Genomic DNA, 18,954 nt, shown 5'->3' on the forward strand with positions numbered 1-18,954 from the left:
TAAATTAATTCATGAAAAGGCTGCGTCTACTTCCTGGATTGCAAGACCATTCTGCTCTATTGTCTACTGCAACCATCACTGGTTTTGAAGTTGTGTCATGACAGGTGGTCCAACAACTTTCATTCCCAATACCCTCTACACAGACACACAAACACACACATCAATTCATCTCCTGTGTAAATCCCTGCTGCAGAGCCATCTAAGCCGCTCCGTTGTGCACGGCCTCATCCCTAAACTAATACTGAAGGTTTGTTTGGCAACACAGTGAAAAGTGGGTTAGAACCAAGACGTCAGTGTGTAGGTGTGGATGAACGTCTGAGGACACGTATTTAGTAACAAACTTTTTATTACAACATTTCATGGTTTCTCCATTTTCTGGCAATGGTTTGTGGCAGAGTAACATGACGACTGGGACTTTGATCTACGGCTCGAAGCAAATGCATGGAATCAGGCGCCGGTGGATTTTCTTGCAGAGGTTACGACAGAGAAGTTATCCCGAATAACTCTGAGAACAAAATGGCCGAAGCATGTTACAATGCAACCGTAAAGAAGGTCCATTTGTGCATCTCCCAGATCTAGATGGAATCAGTTACACGTTTTGTTTAAACCTTGTGTACATACAAAAAGAAACAAACACTGTGACAGAAAACAGTATCAATTTTGGGGGCATTTACATTTTGGCCAGCGTACAAATAAAGTTGTGCATTTTCCGAAAATTAGAGGACGAAAAACAACAAAAAGAAAAAACGTTTTAAAAAGCTCGACACCTCAGCTTTGGTGCAAAAGCAGCCACACAGGAAGTTGGATGTTGGTGGTTTTCGGGGGGGAAGAGGATGACAAGTTTCCTGGGACGCAGACCGCGCCCCGTGCCGCCGGGGGTCTCTCTCGCTTCAGGTGGTGTAGAAGAAGAGACGCTGCACCTTTGTGTGCCGTCTACTGCCGCCCCTCTCCTCCTCCTCATCAAATCTTCCTCAAGGCGGCGGAGGTGGTGGCCCCCCCGAGAGGGCCGCTGACTGCCCTGGCAAAGGCATCATCCGCCCATGTGCGGCGGGGGCGCAGCTCGGTTTGTCGTTTTCATAATTTCGGTTACAAAGTTATACAGCTAAAAAGGTGTGACTGAAAACAAGGCAATGCGGGAGGAGGTGGTGGAGGAAGGGGGGTGTACAGTGCATGACATGGAGGGGGGGGGCTTCACGACGTCGCAGCCGCCTTCTCCTGTTCGATGGCTGTGGAGAAAAAGAGAGAGAGAGATGTAAATATACACATGTAGCACAGAACCGGTTAAGACAAGATGTGAGGCAACGTGTAGCCCCCTCCCTCCCCCCACACACACACAAACACACACACACAGACACACAAAGCTCTTACTTTCTTTGGAGGGCAGGGGGTTCTTCTCCTGTGTCTCCGTCTTCTTCAGCTTGGTCTTGTCGAAGGAGGTGACCTCAGTGAGAGCTGGCTTGTCGCTCATGTTTGCAGATAGTCTGAGGATCAGAGAGGAAGGTAATGAGTTAATAACTGTGATAATAAACATTAAATATAAGATGTGTGAACTACAGGTGCAAATCCTCTGGGGGGGACGACTTCATCAACATGTGGGTAGATAAGGAGTACTATACTTAAAGTATTCTAAATCCTATTAAAAAAGTATTTTAATAAATATACCCGACTATATAAATCGAAGGGCGTTGTCTTCATCCCCCAAAAAACCATCTGTTCACTTTCTCTACGTGCGCAGCTGCGGACTGCTTCTCCTCGCCCCTCACGTGCGCCCGCCTCCTTTTGTTCGCCTGCGGCTCTGCCCAGCGTGATGTGGCTGCCATCACAGCCCGTTACCCAACGCGCAGCCCGGGGATGCTGCGCACTGGGGACACGCTGCTCCAGACAATGGAGCCAGTGCACGGCGTTCAAATCCCACATTTACATAACAATGGGGAGTTCCTATGCTGCGCAGAGTACGGTGGAATAAAAGGAGAGCCGTGCGTAAATGCGTTTTCTATTTAACTATTTTAGGAGAATAAAGATGATCTCACGTGGAGGTAGAAACGTGTATTTAAGCGCGTGCACTTTCCTCGTGCAACACCCCGCATTTCACTTGTCACGTACTTCTCCCCCTGGGGACGCAGTCTGCAGGAACCACCGCCCAGATTGGCACCAGCTCCATCATCATGGTCAACTCCGCGTTTTCAAAATAAAACCCTTTAGAATTATTAAAAAATAAGCGGTGGACGCCTCGAGGCATCGTTTTTATTTGTGATAATAACGGAACCAGACGTGTTCCGCTCCGGTAACAAAGGGAACAGGCGGATTCGCAGGAGTCTGTGCGTAAAAAGGACAAAAGACGCACCGCGCACTCCTTCCCTGCGGCCACATGAAAGCACAAAAACAAGCTGCCTCCGCTGGATTATTCGCATTATGTCATGTTTGGTGTTTCTGGCACATCATCCATCCAACGCGCGCGGATCCGGTCTCTGCTCGTGTGTCCCCCCCCCCCTGCTGTGGATGAAGAAGGAGAAGAAAGGAGTGAAACGTGGACTCACCTTGGTTCTGTCTGGTGGATGAAGGTCTCTGGTCAGTGTGGTGCAGCAGTAGTGGCGCGTCTTTGCGCAGGCATCACTTATACTCAGAGATATGCTAATGACGCTGACATCACCGGCTCCTCGCCCGCGGGTCCCCCTAGTGGACGGACGCGACACCTGCAGCCTTCGTTACTGGAAACCAGGAGAGCGTCTCATGATCTTCAGCTCCCGGAAGGGAAATAATGGAAACATGCGGATTCATGGCGCTTCCCTGTGAGCCACGTGCTGCTCGATAGATCACTGCTCGTCTTATTGTATCACTGTTACACGTCAGCAAGTGACGTCATCCCCTACACATCTGCTCACCATTAACACATCTGTCCTGGAATTAAAAAATAAAGCATTGATTTTACTGTGGTTGGTGAGAAAATCACTCAAAATGTGTCCACTCTGATTTCTCTCGTGTCTGTGGGTGCACTTTCATGCGGGAACGGCGCCCCCTGGTGTTTATTCAACGATTTGAATGCTCAGTGTTTTCCCTTCATCATTACTTGTGATAAAAGTTAGAGAAATGTCTCTTATTAAAAATCCTTCAACTCACAACTAATGAAAACAAGGGGCTAAAAGATGTAAACGATTTCCAAGTAGTTTAAATTGTTCTTTGGTTTCCATCAATGCAAAGCGTCAAGCAATTTAAGAAACACTCCAGCATCTCTACACATGAATAACTCACACTTACTGGAATATTCCCAGAGCTTTCAACCACATGTACAATCAAACCACTTCACCAGGGGCCTGATGATGCCAGAGTGAGGTCATCAGAGACTCATTGTGGACGTTATCAGAATGCATCATGGGAAATGTAGGACACAGCATTATGGAGCTTTTAGGGACAACAAGTCAGGATACGACACTTTGTTCTGCAGCAATATGAACATTTTAGAAAGACAAATCCACAGACAGGTCACCAGTCCATCACGGGGACAGAGACAGACAACATTTCACTCTGTGTTGTGTCTCCATGTAACCCTAGTCCCACCTGCATGTGTTTGGACACTGGGAGAAGCCAGAACAGAGACGACTGCATAGACATACACAGCCACAGACCCACAGACTGGAATTTACCCAGAGCTTTCAACCACATCTCCAAGTCAGTGGCTGAGAAAGTGATGTCATAGTAAGAGTCAGCAGTAGAGCTTGGACAATGATGCATGATGGGAAAGGCGGGGCTACCGACAAACAAGTCAGGACATCACCGTGTCCTGCGTCAATTTGACAAACTGAAGTTAAATTGCTGCAATTTGAAAACACAGGCACAGAGAAGCAGAACTGGTTTTCAAAAGAATAATTGCAACTTACTGGAATTCTCCCAGATCTTTCAACCACATCTCCTGTGATGTTTTGTGTTATTTTAAGCTCTTGAGCTCAAACTCAACTTGATGTGTAAAAATGTAAAGTGCAGGATAAGTGTATCTCACGTTGCAATACTCCGATTCAAGACAAGCAGGACACCGTCTGTTTAAGCCATTGTCAAAGCTTTATTGTCAAAGAAAAGTGTTACATATAAAAAAAAAAGAAAAAATTTAAATCATGCTTTTTCACCATCTGTGATACCTGCCTTGTTACAGCTACGACGATCACACTTCTTTTTAATGACAATTCAAGATTGAAATCTCATAATAACACTATAATAAACCAAGCTTTGGGCTCAATTACACATCATGACCTTTTGGAAGATGGGCAAAGCACCCAACACACCTCGCATTAAATCAACAGCAAACCTGTCGGGGGGGGGGATTGGAAAGCTACTGTTAAGGTTTACGTATTTTTTTTTTTGTTGTAGCACAATTGGAGGTATTAGAGGAGGAGGCTGTAGTACCGATGCGTCACCACCGTGTGACAGCAGCTCGTCGGGAAAAGACACAACATTCGATACGTCTCACTAAGAAAAAGAGGAATTGGGTAAATCAAGTGTCCGGTCGTCTAATTTGACTCTTTTCTCCGTCCACGGGCACGTCGTCAATATTTTACTTATCGTGCGGCCGAGGATCAACTATTATTACAATCTACAAGTTCATGGAGCTGTAGCTAGTTCATGGAGCTGTAGCTAGTTATGATTAGACTACAACCTTAATATCTTAATACTTGTAGCAGCTGCAAACACCCGAGGGAGACAGTGCACGTCGTCTCATTTTCCCCCCCACTACTTTTATAACTCGTGGCCAAAAAAGTTCGCCGCAGTGGAATGCTTCTTTTAAAGTGAGGTTTCAAATAATACACTATGTTACACAATGGACCCTTTGGTTAAAGTGAAGGCCAGACTCTGCTGCTCCAAGGTTGGGGCGAGACTGGAAATGAGGAAAATAAAAGGAAACAGAGAAAAAGAGCATCTCATAAATACAAACTTCAGAGAAGGAAGTGATATTTCGCTCGGCCTCCTGGGTGAAATGTCGATGACACTGTGTGGGCGTGACCTTCAAACAGTCACATGAGGCGGGCCAGAAAAACCACCAGGCCCTTTCTCATTTCTCTCTGAGCCTTTCCGGAGGATATGTGGCCAACAGTGCCGGCTGAGTGGCCAAAGTGGGGGGGTGGATGGGTGGAGGGGGGACGGGTGGCGGGCCGGCAGCCGCCCCCCCTCGCTCGGTCTCTACAAGGGTACGTGGCTGAAGAGGTAGGACACGGACTCGCCGTTGTGGGTTCTTCTGATTGCCTCCGCCAGGATCATGGAGATGTCGATGACCTAAGGGAAACAATAAATCTGTCATTTTGGGAAAATAACCACAACTGTGATGTATTCAGTTCCTTTCAAGAAGCTCGAGGTCGCTTCAGAGGAATCGAGGATAAAAATAAAACAGACCAAGGACAGAAATTCAAATGTGAGCTGGGGAGAAAGAAACTAGCGGTCATGTTTGTTAAAAGGAGTTTTTGTGGAGTTCCAGGGATGTGGAGCTGAGGATCTCTGCCTGGAGGGATTTATAAGTGAGGAGGAGTTTTGTTGAGGTGTTTGTGAATGACCCTTTAAACCTATTTTCATTCTGTCCATTTGGCATGTCTGTCCTGGGAAACAAACCCCTCTGTTGATTTGGTCAACATCAATAAAACTGACTTGAGTATTACACAATAACAACAATCATAAGAATATATCATATTTATATGTGGCTTTTAACAATGCTCAGACTAAATGAAAAGCAAAAAACTATAAATATAAAATACGCATTAAATCACAAATTAAAAGCAGTTCTAACGAGTTTCATTAACAATTTTCTTTTTGCCAACTATACCTCCTTAGAAATGAATAGTTTAACCACTTGTTAGCACGACTGAGTTCAAATATTGTCAACTTGAATGAACAACATTTCACTATAATACATCAAATATTTATGTTGGACCGTGTTCTGTCAGCTGAAACTTTTCCTTAGGGAGGGAAATATGTAAAACGAGAGTGAAACCTAAATCTCCAGTCTTCTTCCCACGCAGAGGAACTGATATGAAGCTTTGACAGCTCCAGATAAGTGACTGTGTGACCTGTACCTGTATTTTCGGGCATGCCTTCATCTTCTCTTCCTGTGGGATGGTGTTGGTCACCACCACCGCCTCGAACGGGGCGCTGTTGATGCGAGAGATCGCTGGACCCGAGAAAATGCCGTGTGTGAGGATGGCGTAGACCTTCACCGCTCCGGCGTCAATGAGCCTAGAGGTTGGTGGAAGAAAAATACATAAACACTTAGGACGTAGTCGAATACGAGGCAAGTGGTTCTCCGAGCTTTCTGTGAAGTCTGGTTGTGTTAACTTGTGTTGCAATATAACAGTTGATAAAAGCGTCTTATCGGCTGAACGTCAATAAGCTAGAGCCTCGAGATCCTTATGTAAAAGTCTGCATGTGGTTTCAAATCCTCAAACAGCAAGACTGTCAATAAACTGAAAGGTTCTACAACGCTCTCATCACAGGGATTAAAAGGAACCAACTTTTCGGCAGCTTTGCAGATGGTGCCGCAGGTGTCGGCCATGTCGTCCACGAGGATGGCCACGCGGTCCTTGACGTCGCCCACCAGCACCATGCGGTCCACCTCGTTGGCCTTCTTCCTCTCCTTGTGGATGAGAGCGAAGTCCACGTTCAGACGGTCGGCGATGGACGTCACGCTGGAGAGAGAGAGAGAGAGAGAGGGACGGAGGCAGTGAGCGCCGGAGAGGGACACCAAACTCAGACTGGACCGTTAACAGCTCATAAAACACGATTGTGTGCTAGACAGACACTGCAACATCACTGAAACTACAGAACCTATTATCTCCATGGTGTTTGAGAAACCTTGTCCCTGAATCTCACCGTTTGGCTCCTCCGGCGTCCGGAGACACGATGATGCAGTTCTTCCACTCGGGGATGTTTTCTCTGATCCACTGCAGGACAGCAGGCTCCGCGTACAGGTTGTCAACCGCGATGTCGAAGAAACCCTTTTCAAAAAGAAACAAGTTTTAGAGAAAGAAATCTCAGGAACCACAGACATGAAGCACAGATGTCATTCGATTGAGTCATTTTTTTAATGTTTTACATCAAATTAAACTGCACAGATGCAAAGTAAAGACCAACTTAACATCAAATCCACATTTATAGTTTGTAATTTAAGTTAAAAAAAATCATTTCTTTTGTACCATCAACAGAAGCTGGTCCCTGTCTCAAGAAACTCATAACAGCATATTTCCTCTTAACTCATAACTAAGTATGATACCTATTTGCTGACTTTGCATTATACCTGACTTTCTGTTTGCTGAGTATTAAACCTGAGAGCAGAAATCGAGCTTCAGGCAGACAGAAGACACAAGCTGGACATTAGTGCAGTCACGGTGGATTTGGACAGACACACAGTTGTAGGCCGGAGCAGAGGGAGAGCATTAAACAAAATCCAAACAGGAAATGAAAACATAATGCTCTCAAAATGAAACACAGCACTCTCAAATCAAGTAGGAGTGAAACTCCATTGGGGGGGATTTATGAAGGAGTCAGGTTTAATAGAACCGAAAGCTGGGTACATTAATAAATATATATATTTAAATCATAATATTTTATCTGGTAAATTTAACTACAGGCCATTTCTAACCTGAACTCTTCACCCGATCACACACTTTTACATCCCAAGGTGATGTACTGACCTGGATCTGTGAGGCGTGCAGGTCCATGGTGATGATGTGGTCGGCGCCGGCCACAGACAACATGTTTGCCACCAGCTTGGCAGATATGGGTGCTCGACTCTGGGACAAGCATCAAGACAGAGTCGCTTGAGGTGAGTAAAGTAAAGAAAACGGTCACAAAGCAGCACGATGTTGTTGGACACACGGGAAAGTTGTTGATTTATATGATGACCTCGCCAAGGACATTCCTGCAGGACTCAAGTCCACCTGTGACCTTTCCATTAAGGTGCGTCACTTAGAATCTGGACTTTCCTGCCCCCCCTCTGGTTGTTTTTCTGAAAGAACCAGACGCCTTGTCGATGTAGACACCGGGCTTCAAGGCTTGTTGACAAAACACACGTCTACCTGAGCTACGCTTGTGCTCAGAGAAATCGAGGCCGACTCGCTGCTTTAACACAACATAGAATGAGAAGTGATTCAGGATTATTGAAACAAGAGGTGCAGCTCAATTCGAGCTCAATTCTTTTGCTTAAAAAAATGGAAATAGATGCAGAGTAAATTAAGTTTGAAGTTCGTTTATTTTGAAAAGCAATGTGGAGTGGGCTGTTTCTCTCTGCAGCTCCTGATCTCCCACATCTTTAAAAACCCTTCTCGTGTGAGATGTGAGCCGGACTTTAATATGCGTAGAACTTAAAACTTCACAGAGTTCTGCATGTTTCACAAAATGAAATCTGTATCTGAAGAACCGGCCCGCGAGTTCGGCCGAGGTAAAACCACAGATCCTTGATGCTCACATGTTCCACCCTCATGTGAGTCACTTCTGTGGAAAGCTCTGAATGAGCAGAGCTGCATGTGCAGGCAGAGCAGAAAGGAGCTGAGACACTTCATTAATAAAATACCTCTTCCTCTCTTGCAGTGAGCTAGAACCGCTCGTCACGTGACCCGATTTTCGGTTACATCAACAACCACTGAGGCAACAGGAGATAATGATTCAGGAGGTGAGCGAGCGCCAGGAACCAGTATCTCAGGCGGCTGCTGGTATGTTGGATGAGTTTGTTTGAGATATGCAGAGCAGCTCAACTCTTCAGTAACACTCATGTGAAGTTTCTCGTTAATACGTGACTTCAAAATGACTTAACATGTAACAACAACAGTCGGCGTGTGGTTAAAGATGAAGCTGCAGTGACCGTTCCCTCAGAAATAGGACTTGCACAAGAGCACAGGTAGATTTAAGAGTGTGTGTGTTCGCACCTTGTCCTTCTTGTCCTGCCGGGCGTAGGGGAAGCAGGGGATGACGGCGGTGACGCGGGACGAGGAGGCGATCTTGCAGGCGTTGATCATGATCAGCAGCTCCATCAGGTTGTCGTTGATTTCGCCGCAGCCGCTCTGCACGATGTACACGTCCTCGCCTCGCACGCTCTCGCCGATCTCCACGCTGTTGGAGAAACAGAGAGAGGAGAGCATGAGACGACTGCTTGAAATGTTTATTATCTTCATACTTGAAAATAAAAGCACTAATCCACATGAATAAACACATTTTTGCAGCCGCACTTTCCATATTTATAACAGTAGATCTACGAGAGCTGGAACTATGGTCGGCACAACCTTGAATGTTAAACCGGTTTTGGCCGAGTGCCTCTGGGGATGTTTGGAGAGCTGCTCGCACACAGTGTGCGAATGTGTCGACCTGCAGGAGACGGTCACATCCCGGGCAGCGTGTGCGTGTGAAACATTCCACTGTGGGAGACAACCAGGTCCTCCCGGCCTCGGTCACGTGATCAGTGGACATGTACTTTTTTTTCTCAATTGTCCAGGGTGAGAGTCGGGGCCGGCACAGACAGTCACATGGGCCGGGGCGGTTTTCAAGAGAGGCCAGCTCTTTACATGTCAGCAGCCGCTCACTCTTTATTAACTTGTTTAGTTCAGGACAGAAGTCATAACTGAGGACGGCTTTAAAAACACGATACAGCTTCCAAAGACAACAACCAATCAGGAGCCAGCCAGGGCTACAACTAATGAGATTGTCATTAAATCCATTTTCTCAGTTAATCTGCTTTATAGTTTGGTCGATTCAAATAATTCCAAGTTCCAAGATTAGAATTTCTTGTTTACAAAACCTAAAGATGATTAGTTTACTTAGTAAACTATTCATATAGTAACTATATATATATTTCATGGTAAAGTAATTCCTCATATACACAGATATTGAATTATAACGATAAACTGCAAACCTCAAACTTGATAAACTGAACCAACAAACGTCGACCCTCACTTTAATAGTCAGTTGCTCTCTGTACCATGTTTACAAATAACATTTGAGTATTTCCTTGCCTTACACATTTCATTTCCATTCATCTCAACATGATCAAATAAAGATTTCAGTTTGACAGAGACAAGCAGGAGACATGAATTCATCTGATTCTCTTCAAGCTTTTAGGACGGGCAGAACCGGTCCTGCCACAGGTGCTATAACGAAGTCTCAGTCATGGTGGCACAACAAGGGAACCCGGAGTGACCCACAAGTAACCACCCAAACAAACACAAGTTCTCCCTGCTTCTTCATTCCCAGGAATCCGCTCCGAGCCGGTGAGAAGAGCTGCTATCAGTGAACTGTTCTCACCTCCCCCTCCCCGAGGGAGTGCGAGGATAAGAAAATAATATTTGTTTTGCACTGCGTCACCCAAACAGCTGCTTTCCCTGGTGAGAATGTGGATAATCAGAGTTTTCTCTGGATCTTCAGAGTTGTAGGTGGAAACAGTACCAGAGGAGAGAGGGGGGGAATGAGGGGTCAGGGCCCCCCTGTCTAATCCAGGCAACGGCAGTGGTGTAGAGGAAACATAGGTATAGAGGTGGATGCAGGGCACTTTGACCCAGAATGCATTATCAAACTATTTCATCGGATCAACAGAGTTCACTCAGATTGCACGCCGGGAATCGAACAGTGTAGTGATGGGCTCTGCAAACAGGTCCACCTGCAGGGGGGGCTTTAAACCTGCAACCTTCACCGACCCTGCTCAAGGCCGAAGTCACAAGAGAAGTCCCGTGCCACGCTACTGTAGACGAGTGAGCGTGCACACACTGATCTGAATAATTAAATGAAGTCTAATGGAATGCATGTGATTTGCAGCAGTGGACACTTCCCCCTGAAAAACCAGCTGATACGTCTTTATTAGAACCTTCGTGCAGATCATCACAGGAGTTTGCACACAGGAGTTGACATGTAACACACGTGCAGTGGCCGAGCTCGTGCAGTGCAACCCTGCGAGCCACGTTAGCGTCTGTGGTACGTGGAAGCCATGTTTAAGGACAGTTAGCTAGCATGAGCCCATTATCGGACAGACTCGCCCCTCGGTTTAAAGCCCTTCTTCCCCGCTTACATGGGACAATAGGTGCGTCGTCATCCTCCATTAAACACTGGTGCCAAATAGTTATGATTATTCACTTATTTCTACGTGTGTCATGGTCTGACACACTGCTAGCTAGTAGCCATTTTGGTAAGTGACTGCGTTGTGGTGTGACGTCAAAGTGTGGACACAACTTAAAAGCTTCTAAATTAGCCACTTTAGCGCTGAGGCTAAACCTTTAAAAACCACACGTAGCTACGAACTGTTCATTTAGAATGTTCGTCTGGGCAGTTTGGACCGTGACGAGTTAGCTTCAGGAGACTTTGTATCACAGGTTCGAAACTCGGCCTCCTCCGTATTCGCGTCAAACACACGCAACTTCGCGTTAGCTTGTGCTAGCTTGACACGCAGCGGACTCAATATAATTGATGACTGATATAAGTAACACAACAATTAACTACGCTAACATTTCACGTTAATATGAACTAAAAATGCTAGCAGACTTTAACGCGCTGCAGGGGGGCTAGCAAAGCTGCTAGCTAGTTAGCTTAGCCCCGAGCCCGCTGTGTTTACATGTGGCTAGTCACGTGTGCTAAACTATTGTTAGCTCGGGAGCTAGCTTGTCCACATGGGAAGCAACATGTGCTCCGCAGAAGAAGCAACCCTCCCCGGGTCGGGTCGGGTGTGGGGTGTACTCGCCATGTCTCCTGGTTGCTGAACTTCTTCGTGATGACTTTGCCCAGCTCCAGTCCCAGGCGATCGGCCACTTTCTGGGACAGGTCGTGGTGGGAGCTCCCGCTAAAAAGCACGATGTTAGGCATGTCCAAAATACAAAAACACCCGGTCGGGTCTTCTTCTCGACACAGGCGGGGAAGAAGGTGGCAGAAGAGGGGATAAAACGACACTGGAGGGCCGCGGAGCTGTGGGGGGTGAGGTTCGCTAGTGTTGCAGCCGGAGCATCGCACTGTGCAGCGGCGGAGACCGAGAGCAGAGAGGAAACGGGAGCCGGGTGTTTGTGGAGGAAAAGGGAAGTGACCTCCCCTCATTGGACGGGACTGGAGCCCATTAGCACAACAACACGCATTGTAGCATCTGTCAGTGGGTCATCATGTGTTGGTTCAACAACCTGGTGTGTGTTTATACAGCTAAAGCAAACATACATTAATTAGTCATACTACAAAATAAAATACGATAGGAATTATCTAGTTATGTGTCATCCAAAAGCATGAAAATAAAGAAAAATAGGCAATAAAATAGAAAACAGATAAAAATAAGATGAAATTAAATATAAGAGAATATGTAAGTTTAACAGAACAAGGGTAAGGACCAACAAGATAGGGTGTATCTGTTAAAGTGGACATTTTTCTAAGTTTGAATAAATAGGACAAGTTAAAAAGAAGAAATACAAAAGTGAGATAGGATTTTTATACAATTCTTCTTCCGTTGTTTTTTCTCGTTTCCATTTTTAATGACTATGCTCAGGCAGCCAATTAAATAATGTCTGTGTATAAGTGGTATCGGCAGACTAAGCACAGCTTCTCTGTGGTCTAAATATTTCTATTTATTTTGTACTTGTTGCTTTTTTTCTTGTAGATATTGAATTTGTTGACTGGAAATAAACTGTTTATAAAGTATTTTGATTAGTTTCATTATATATGTACATGAAAATGTCCCATTTGCCAACCTTTAAAAATGAAGGCCTGTAAAAATTAGTATTTAGGAGCATTCCCTTTTAAATTGACCTCATATGTGTTTGATTACTGGCTTTTATCATATTATATTTTAGACATATATTTGACGCAACACAGAGTTCGGAATTTTGTAGATTTATTGGATTTTTTCTTTTTCTATCAATAATTCTTGCTTTTTGGGGTAACAGAGTTATGATATCATATTTAAGTGTGCAAGATATGCTTGCATGTGATCAATACTCCACACAAAACTTTTGTAGTCAAGTTTTAGTACCCTGCTTCCATTTTCCTTTTATAGATCAAACCTCAAATCAGTGTCTTGCAGCCCTTTGGTCTTCGGACTCGTCACAGCCGTCGGATAAAGCTCAGACAGAAAGACCAAAAGGAGGAGGAGGAGGTCACCTGACAGCTGCTGCATTGGACTTTGCCTAAATCGGGCTTGAACACTTGTGATATTGGTTCTCTCAATTAGATTTTCCACTCAAGAGAGAAGTCAGCTGAGACTTCATGCCCCCTCGTACGTCTCCTCAAACCAACAACCTTCCTTCTTCACTCTGGTGACGATGGTCATGTGCCGGGCAGATCATTTGGCCGTTCTTCAGATCCAGAGCAAATCAGGAACGGGAGGAATCTAACTGGTACACGAGACGAGGAAGGTTTGTATCTTTCTGAAAACATCTCAGGAATCCCACTATCTATACGACCACTCAACAAGCAGTATTGATTATTGACACTTGGATTGTGCAAACATGGATTTGGACTGAGGTGAAAAAGCTTCCTCAAGTTTTCTGTCAGTTGATAATCCCACTTCGTCATCAGGGGGATAATCTGAAGCGTAACCCTCTAGTCTGGGGTTAAGAGCAGATACTGGATTATTGTCTAGACCCTGCTATTGATGGGAAAGTCCTGGAATAGCAGAACAATTCAGAAACAAGACTTTATTTAATGCTTAACATATTTTATATTCGTTAATTTCAAGCACAAATTGGAATCTATCAGTCAATCCATGAGTCTAAGTGAACATTTGAACCAAACTTGAAATGATTCTCACAAGGCGTTCTCAGGACGTGTTCGTAAAGGTCAACGTGACCTTGACCTTTCGCCGCTAAATTCTAAACTCACTTTAATCTGAAGAAATTCCTTCAAGGTGTTCTTGAGATGTTCTTGAGATGCGTCTTCTCAAGAACGAGACCGAGGATGAACGACCAGAAACCACGACGCCTCCGGCCACCGGGTGTCGCCAGCGCGGAGGAATACAAAAAGTCAACACAACCAGAGACGCTCGTATTTTTCAGAAATATATTTTATAGATGATGTCAGAGATGAAATGTCCAAAGCGTAGGTCCCAAAGAAAGATAACATTTTTCATCGATAGAGACGAACAACAAACAAAAAATAACTTTTCAATCCATTTACATGTAAACCAAGAATTGCTCTTGAGCCACAGTGGTTATATATATATACATATACATACATACATACATACATACATACATACATATATATATATATATATTGAACTGGCTGAGGTGGGTGTGACAATCAATCGACGATGCCCTTTTTTGTTTCTCCAAACCTTTTCTCAACCTTTCAGATATCCGTCATTTCTGTGCCCGTTTAAAAAAATCTTTGAAAGAGGAACATTCTTTGGGAGAGTCTTGTTTTTTTTTTTAAAGTTGTGAACGTGGCAGAGGTTTGTCGGAGAACGTGTCTCCTCAACAAAGTCCATACATGTTGTTTAGTGCTTGTCAAAATCACTTATATTCAATAAGAACAATATCAAATGTTTCCCAGTGGAGTCATTTGGACAAAAGTCTTTTGAACGGCTCGAACACCAGAGAGGAAGAAAGCCGTCCCGCCTGGTGCCCTCTGGGGGCGGGGAGTTGTTTTTTAAGTCCTCCAGTGTTCTTCTTCTATTGTGCAAATACATTTTTTTATTACATAGACAAGCAGGCATGCTGACTCACAATCCATGCAAAGAGTTAAAGTTGGCGCGAGCAGACGGCAACGAAAGAAAAGAGTAGTAGTAAAAAAGTTTCTACAAAAAACCTCAGATTCGTCTTTAAATAAAACCAACAACTGAAAAAACATGTTGACGAGTAACAAGTGGAATGTTTTGTTAGACATGAGAAAAAAAAATCGACTTAATGTCAAATTGTACAAGTTTATAAGATGATATCAACTGAAATAAACATGGTGGTGGTCTTTAATCGGGTGTTGAACAAAGCAGGTGACAGATGGGAGTCGATTTAAATGTTCTAGCGTCGGATCTGTTCGGGCGGGAGAAGAGAAGAGGACGACACCGGAGCCCGACCGATTCATCAACTCGCCGATGATATCAATAACTTTACTTCATAGAATGAGCGAGGCTGAAAAGATGTGCATTTATGTTTACATTATACGTACTTAACTTTACCTTCTAAATTCATCTTCTATATATCTGGTTTGATTGATTTTCAATTGTTGTTATTCATTATAAAGTTACACTGTTATATTTCGTAATAACAAGAATCAGAAATATTTATTGATCCCCAGGGGACATTGGGTTTCACTACACCTGCTCCAAACAAGAATATTAGTATATACAGGATAAATAGAGATATAGAGTTTAAATATGTAGAATGTAAACAAAATTACATTTCTTTTCTTTTCACTGAAGGATTAATTACGATATTTTGACATTTTTATAGTGTATATTATATATTGGCTGGTATATATCGGTATTGGAATTTAAAAAAACTCCCTAATATCCGTATCGGTCAGGCTCTAGAAGACTCTGATTTCCATGCATGCTCAGAGTGGATATTCAAAATGATCGGCTCACGTTTTCCGTCCTCGTCCTTCACCTCAGCGTCCTCCTCCTCTCTTTTCCCACCGAGCAAAACTCGGCTAGCTACATAAAACGGCCTCTAAACCTCTTTTTTGGATGTGTGATGTTGTCACAGTTGAAAGGTTAAGTGCAGGTTAAGTGCATCTCGCCCGTGCACGAGAGGAAAATGGATCCATTAGGCAACAAAGTGATCACATGTTGTCGAAAAAGTCAATTTGAGGCGCCGCGTACAGACCAGTTCAGGGCAGCTTGGAAACAGTGCAGTGGATGACGAGTTAAATACGCTGCTTTTCTTTTTTTTGTCCGTGGAGTAATATCACTGGTTTTTGCTCACAATATCATAGCTGTCATTAGTTAAGAGTACATTTATAAATTTTCCATATACAAATCTCCTATAAACAGTACATGTTATAAATACACAGTCGATGAAAATGCGGGAGGAGCCGTCGAGAGGAAAGAAAGAAAAGTGTCGCTCCTTGTTTCTGATAAATACGAGAGAGAAAGAAAGTTTCGGGGGGGTGACGACAGCACTAGGTGTGTGAACATCAGCCCTATCACTATCCAGAAAACGGATAAAAAACACACAACCAAATCTATGGATGAAAAAAGTTAGAAAAATAATCTTGTACGATAAAAAAATAAAAAGTGGACACGCTTACCAAACACGTTATTTTTTTTTTGTTTGTTGATATTGTAAATTGACAACTTGATGTGGAAACAATACATGTAGATACAAACGGGCGATACTCCATTACCGCCCTTTAAAATATATTCAATTCAATGTACATGACGAGTGTTGAGCTCGCACCGGGAACAAAGGTAGTTGCCAACCGGCAAAAGCATGGGAGGTCGGTCGGCACACGTGTAGAAAATAAAGAAACGAGAAACTCACTTGATCAGTGAAGGGTTACATTAGTAAACATTGAACTGGGTACCAGGAGCCTTATCCTGGAAGGACCAGTAGGAGAAAGGTTTGTCGACTCGCCAGCTAAGTGGAGTGAAAGAACTACTGTAGATGCAAACTCATGCTTTGGCTTGTCTTGCTTGGCTTTCTCTGTTTGGACAACATTCAAAAAATCTTGCGGTAAAATGCCGGGTCTCTCTGCTCGCACGCATGCTCCGTGTTTCACCAAGCGCGGACTTGGGTCGAAGGGAAGCTACATGATAGGCTAAACCTTTTTTTCGGCCATTTTTCTAATTTCCTTGTTTTGAAGGTCTCCGCGTCTGCACCTTTTTTTTTTCTACTGAAGCTGGAAACTACCTTTTACAAAACGTCGTCTTTTTCTCTCTCTTTTTTTTTAATTAGTTTTACAGAAAAATAGATCCATCCAAAAGTAAAGTAACTCTGTGAGAGACGTCAACATTTGTCTTCATCACGAATCCAAGTAAACATGCTGAAAGATTGTTTGCTCTATATCCGGCGCTCGAAGCACTCACTCTATCTCCCCCCCCTTCCCTCCCTCGCTCCCTCCCTCACTCCCTCGCACCGAAAACTTTAAGGCAATCTGTTTCTGAACAATCCTGAAATCCAGCGGACCCTCCCTCAAGGCACTCCTCCCCCTCGTCTCCTCTCAGCGACAGGCCGGCCCGGCGCGGTGACAGACTCACCGTCAAATCTTTGCCGAAGCCGACTCAAACTTTCAGGCCGACCAAAGTCCACAGTGAAACGCATCTTGTAAAATATTATCTCAGTTGCCGCGATGCCCTTAGTTTGTCGGGAAAAATAGTCGAGTAAAAGAGAAAAGAGAATCCCCGAGCTGCGGTGGACAGCCGGGGACGTCTGCGGTCCCTGGTGTCCAGGTGTGTGCGCGGGTCAGAGGGCAGCGGCGTAAAGCACCATATGTTCCTGTTATCACACCTTTCTATGGCAAGACACAACCTACCCCCCCGCTCCAAACACACTCGCCTTAGTCACGTGGTTAGCCGCTGGGGGCTAACGTCGGGGGTGTGAAGACTGACAGAAAAAAAGTGTCTCTCAGCGAGTGCCGCCAAAGCGACGCTGTCATGTTTAATGTTTTCCCCCAATTCAGTCCTCCGTCTCCTGATTGGCTCCCTTCTCTGAGGCTGAGCCCACCCCCTCCCCCTCGTTTCTTTGGCCGAGGGGCCGCCAATCAAGGTGACTGACGTGGTGAGTGGGGTTTAGGGGGACTAAATGAAGGGTTCAGTCCAGACTCGTCGCAGCTCAAAGAGGACGTTCTCCGCGGAGGTCAATGGTAACAGTGTGACACCCTTGTGTTTCCCGCCGTTACAGTGGCTCCTCCTCCTCCATCGGCTCCTCCTCCGGCCTGCTGGGAAAACAAGCGCACACACAAACAGATGTCAGACCTCCGAGCACACACCACCTGTAAAATATCATCTTCCACGGCTGCTGACGACCTCCTGACCTCAGTGGACTTATGACTCAAACCTGAATCATCTCAGATTACAAATAGTAGATTTGTGAAACCTCTTTGACTCTGGATCCTTTACCTCTGCTCCATGGTGCTGGTGTTGGCCACGGACAGCGAGGCCATGGCGCTGACGGCCTCGGCCTCCTCCGAGTCTCCTCGCTTGGCCTCCAGCAGGGAGAGCCCACAGAGCGGCGAGTAGCGATGCACCGAGCGCCAGTACTTACCTGAGGAGGAGGAGGAGGAGGAGGAGGAGGAGGAGGAGGATGAAAAGACAAATACACAATTAAAGGTTTTTCCCCTGGTGCCCTCCCGGTGTAAATATAAAGAATTTATATATAAAGGACCCATTAACACTTATTTTGTATTCATTTTCTGTCAATGTTTCCCTTCCACCTGAGTCTTACACACTGGACCTTTAAAGATCCTCTGTGTGAGTATCAGTGTTGTGTTGTTGATGTGCACAAACTCACTGTGCGTCTCTATAACTTTCTCCAGAGAGAGCACGGCGTTGGGGTTGGGCCTCTGCTCCAGAACGGCCTTTGGCAGCGGGTCCAGCTGCACGGGACAAACACACACACGCAACATGTAAACACCAGCATGTACCAGGCTGCAGTTCCAATGCTTTCCACAAGGGGTCGGCCTGGAAGTAATGCACCATGGGACATCAGCTCTTTACACTCTGAGACCTAAAGAATGATTTTTGATATTTTCTGATGCAATAATCTAAAATTTGAACATTTGAGCTGAAAAATGAAAATGAATCCACTCCACTAATTCACTACCTCAAAATATTACAAGAATAAATCAGACAGCCGGAAGATGAAGGGGATGAAATTACAGCTTTGGCATAAGAACAATATCATGTTTTCTTTAAAATGCATTATCATTCTTATTACATTTCCGCCACAGCAGATTAATATGAGATTAAAATAAATGAAACAGCTCTTCATTAAAATGGCTCCTCAGATCGGTCTATAATAACCAAAGCAATAACGTGCTCTTCTTTGTCTCGTCCATTTTCTTCCCGACGTGAACACTCTGATTTATCATCGTTAA

At 44.7% G+C, this 18,954-nt stretch overlaps 3 protein-coding genes across 3 annotated transcripts in view; all 3 read right to left on the minus strand.

The window, feature by feature from the left end:
- Positions 1 to 328: 328 nt before the first annotated feature.
- Positions 329 to 2,695, minus strand: LOC128430882 (thymosin beta-12). The gene is made up of 3 exons (XM_053416993.1): positions 2,538 to 2,695; positions 1,369 to 1,481; positions 329 to 1,226 (listed from the first exon to the last, which is right to left on the minus strand). The coding sequence occupies exons 2-3, from the start codon at positions 1,466 to 1,468 to the stop codon at positions 1,192 to 1,194; spliced, it is 135 nt and encodes a 44-aa protein (XP_053272968.1). The 5' UTR covers positions 1,469 to 1,481; positions 2,538 to 2,695; the 3' UTR covers positions 329 to 1,191.
- Positions 2,696 to 4,034: 1,339 nt separating this feature from the next.
- Positions 4,035 to 12,023, minus strand: LOC128430883 (ribose-phosphate pyrophosphokinase 2). The gene is made up of 7 exons (XM_053416994.1): positions 11,687 to 12,023; positions 8,895 to 9,078; positions 7,665 to 7,763; positions 6,844 to 6,968; positions 6,486 to 6,659; positions 6,051 to 6,210; positions 4,035 to 5,259 (listed from the first exon to the last, which is right to left on the minus strand). Exons 1-7 carry the CDS (start codon positions 11,806 to 11,808, stop codon positions 5,167 to 5,169), a joined length of 957 nt encoding a protein of 318 aa, XP_053272969.1. The 5' UTR covers positions 11,809 to 12,023; the 3' UTR covers positions 4,035 to 5,166.
- Positions 12,024 to 13,963: 1,940 nt separating this feature from the next.
- LOC128431140 (histone deacetylase 4) overlaps positions 13,964 to 18,954 on the minus strand; it is a 36,724-nt gene continuing 31,733 nt past the window's right edge. The window contains exons 23-25 of the mRNA XM_053417367.1: positions 18,369 to 18,453; positions 17,978 to 18,122; positions 13,964 to 17,796 (exon numbers count right to left, since the gene is read on the minus strand). Of these exons, the coding sequence (XP_053273342.1) occupies positions 17,754 to 17,796; positions 17,978 to 18,122; positions 18,369 to 18,453 (273 nt within the window). The 3' untranslated portion in view covers positions 13,964 to 17,753. The remainder of the gene's footprint in view (positions 17,797 to 17,977; positions 18,123 to 18,368; positions 18,454 to 18,954) is intronic.

The sequence above is a fragment of the Pleuronectes platessa genome, chromosome 24, assembly GCF_947347685.1.
Source record: "Pleuronectes platessa chromosome 24, fPlePla1.1, whole genome shotgun sequence".
In the NCBI taxonomy this organism is placed as follows: Eukaryota; Metazoa; Chordata; class Actinopteri; order Pleuronectiformes; family Pleuronectidae; genus Pleuronectes; species Pleuronectes platessa.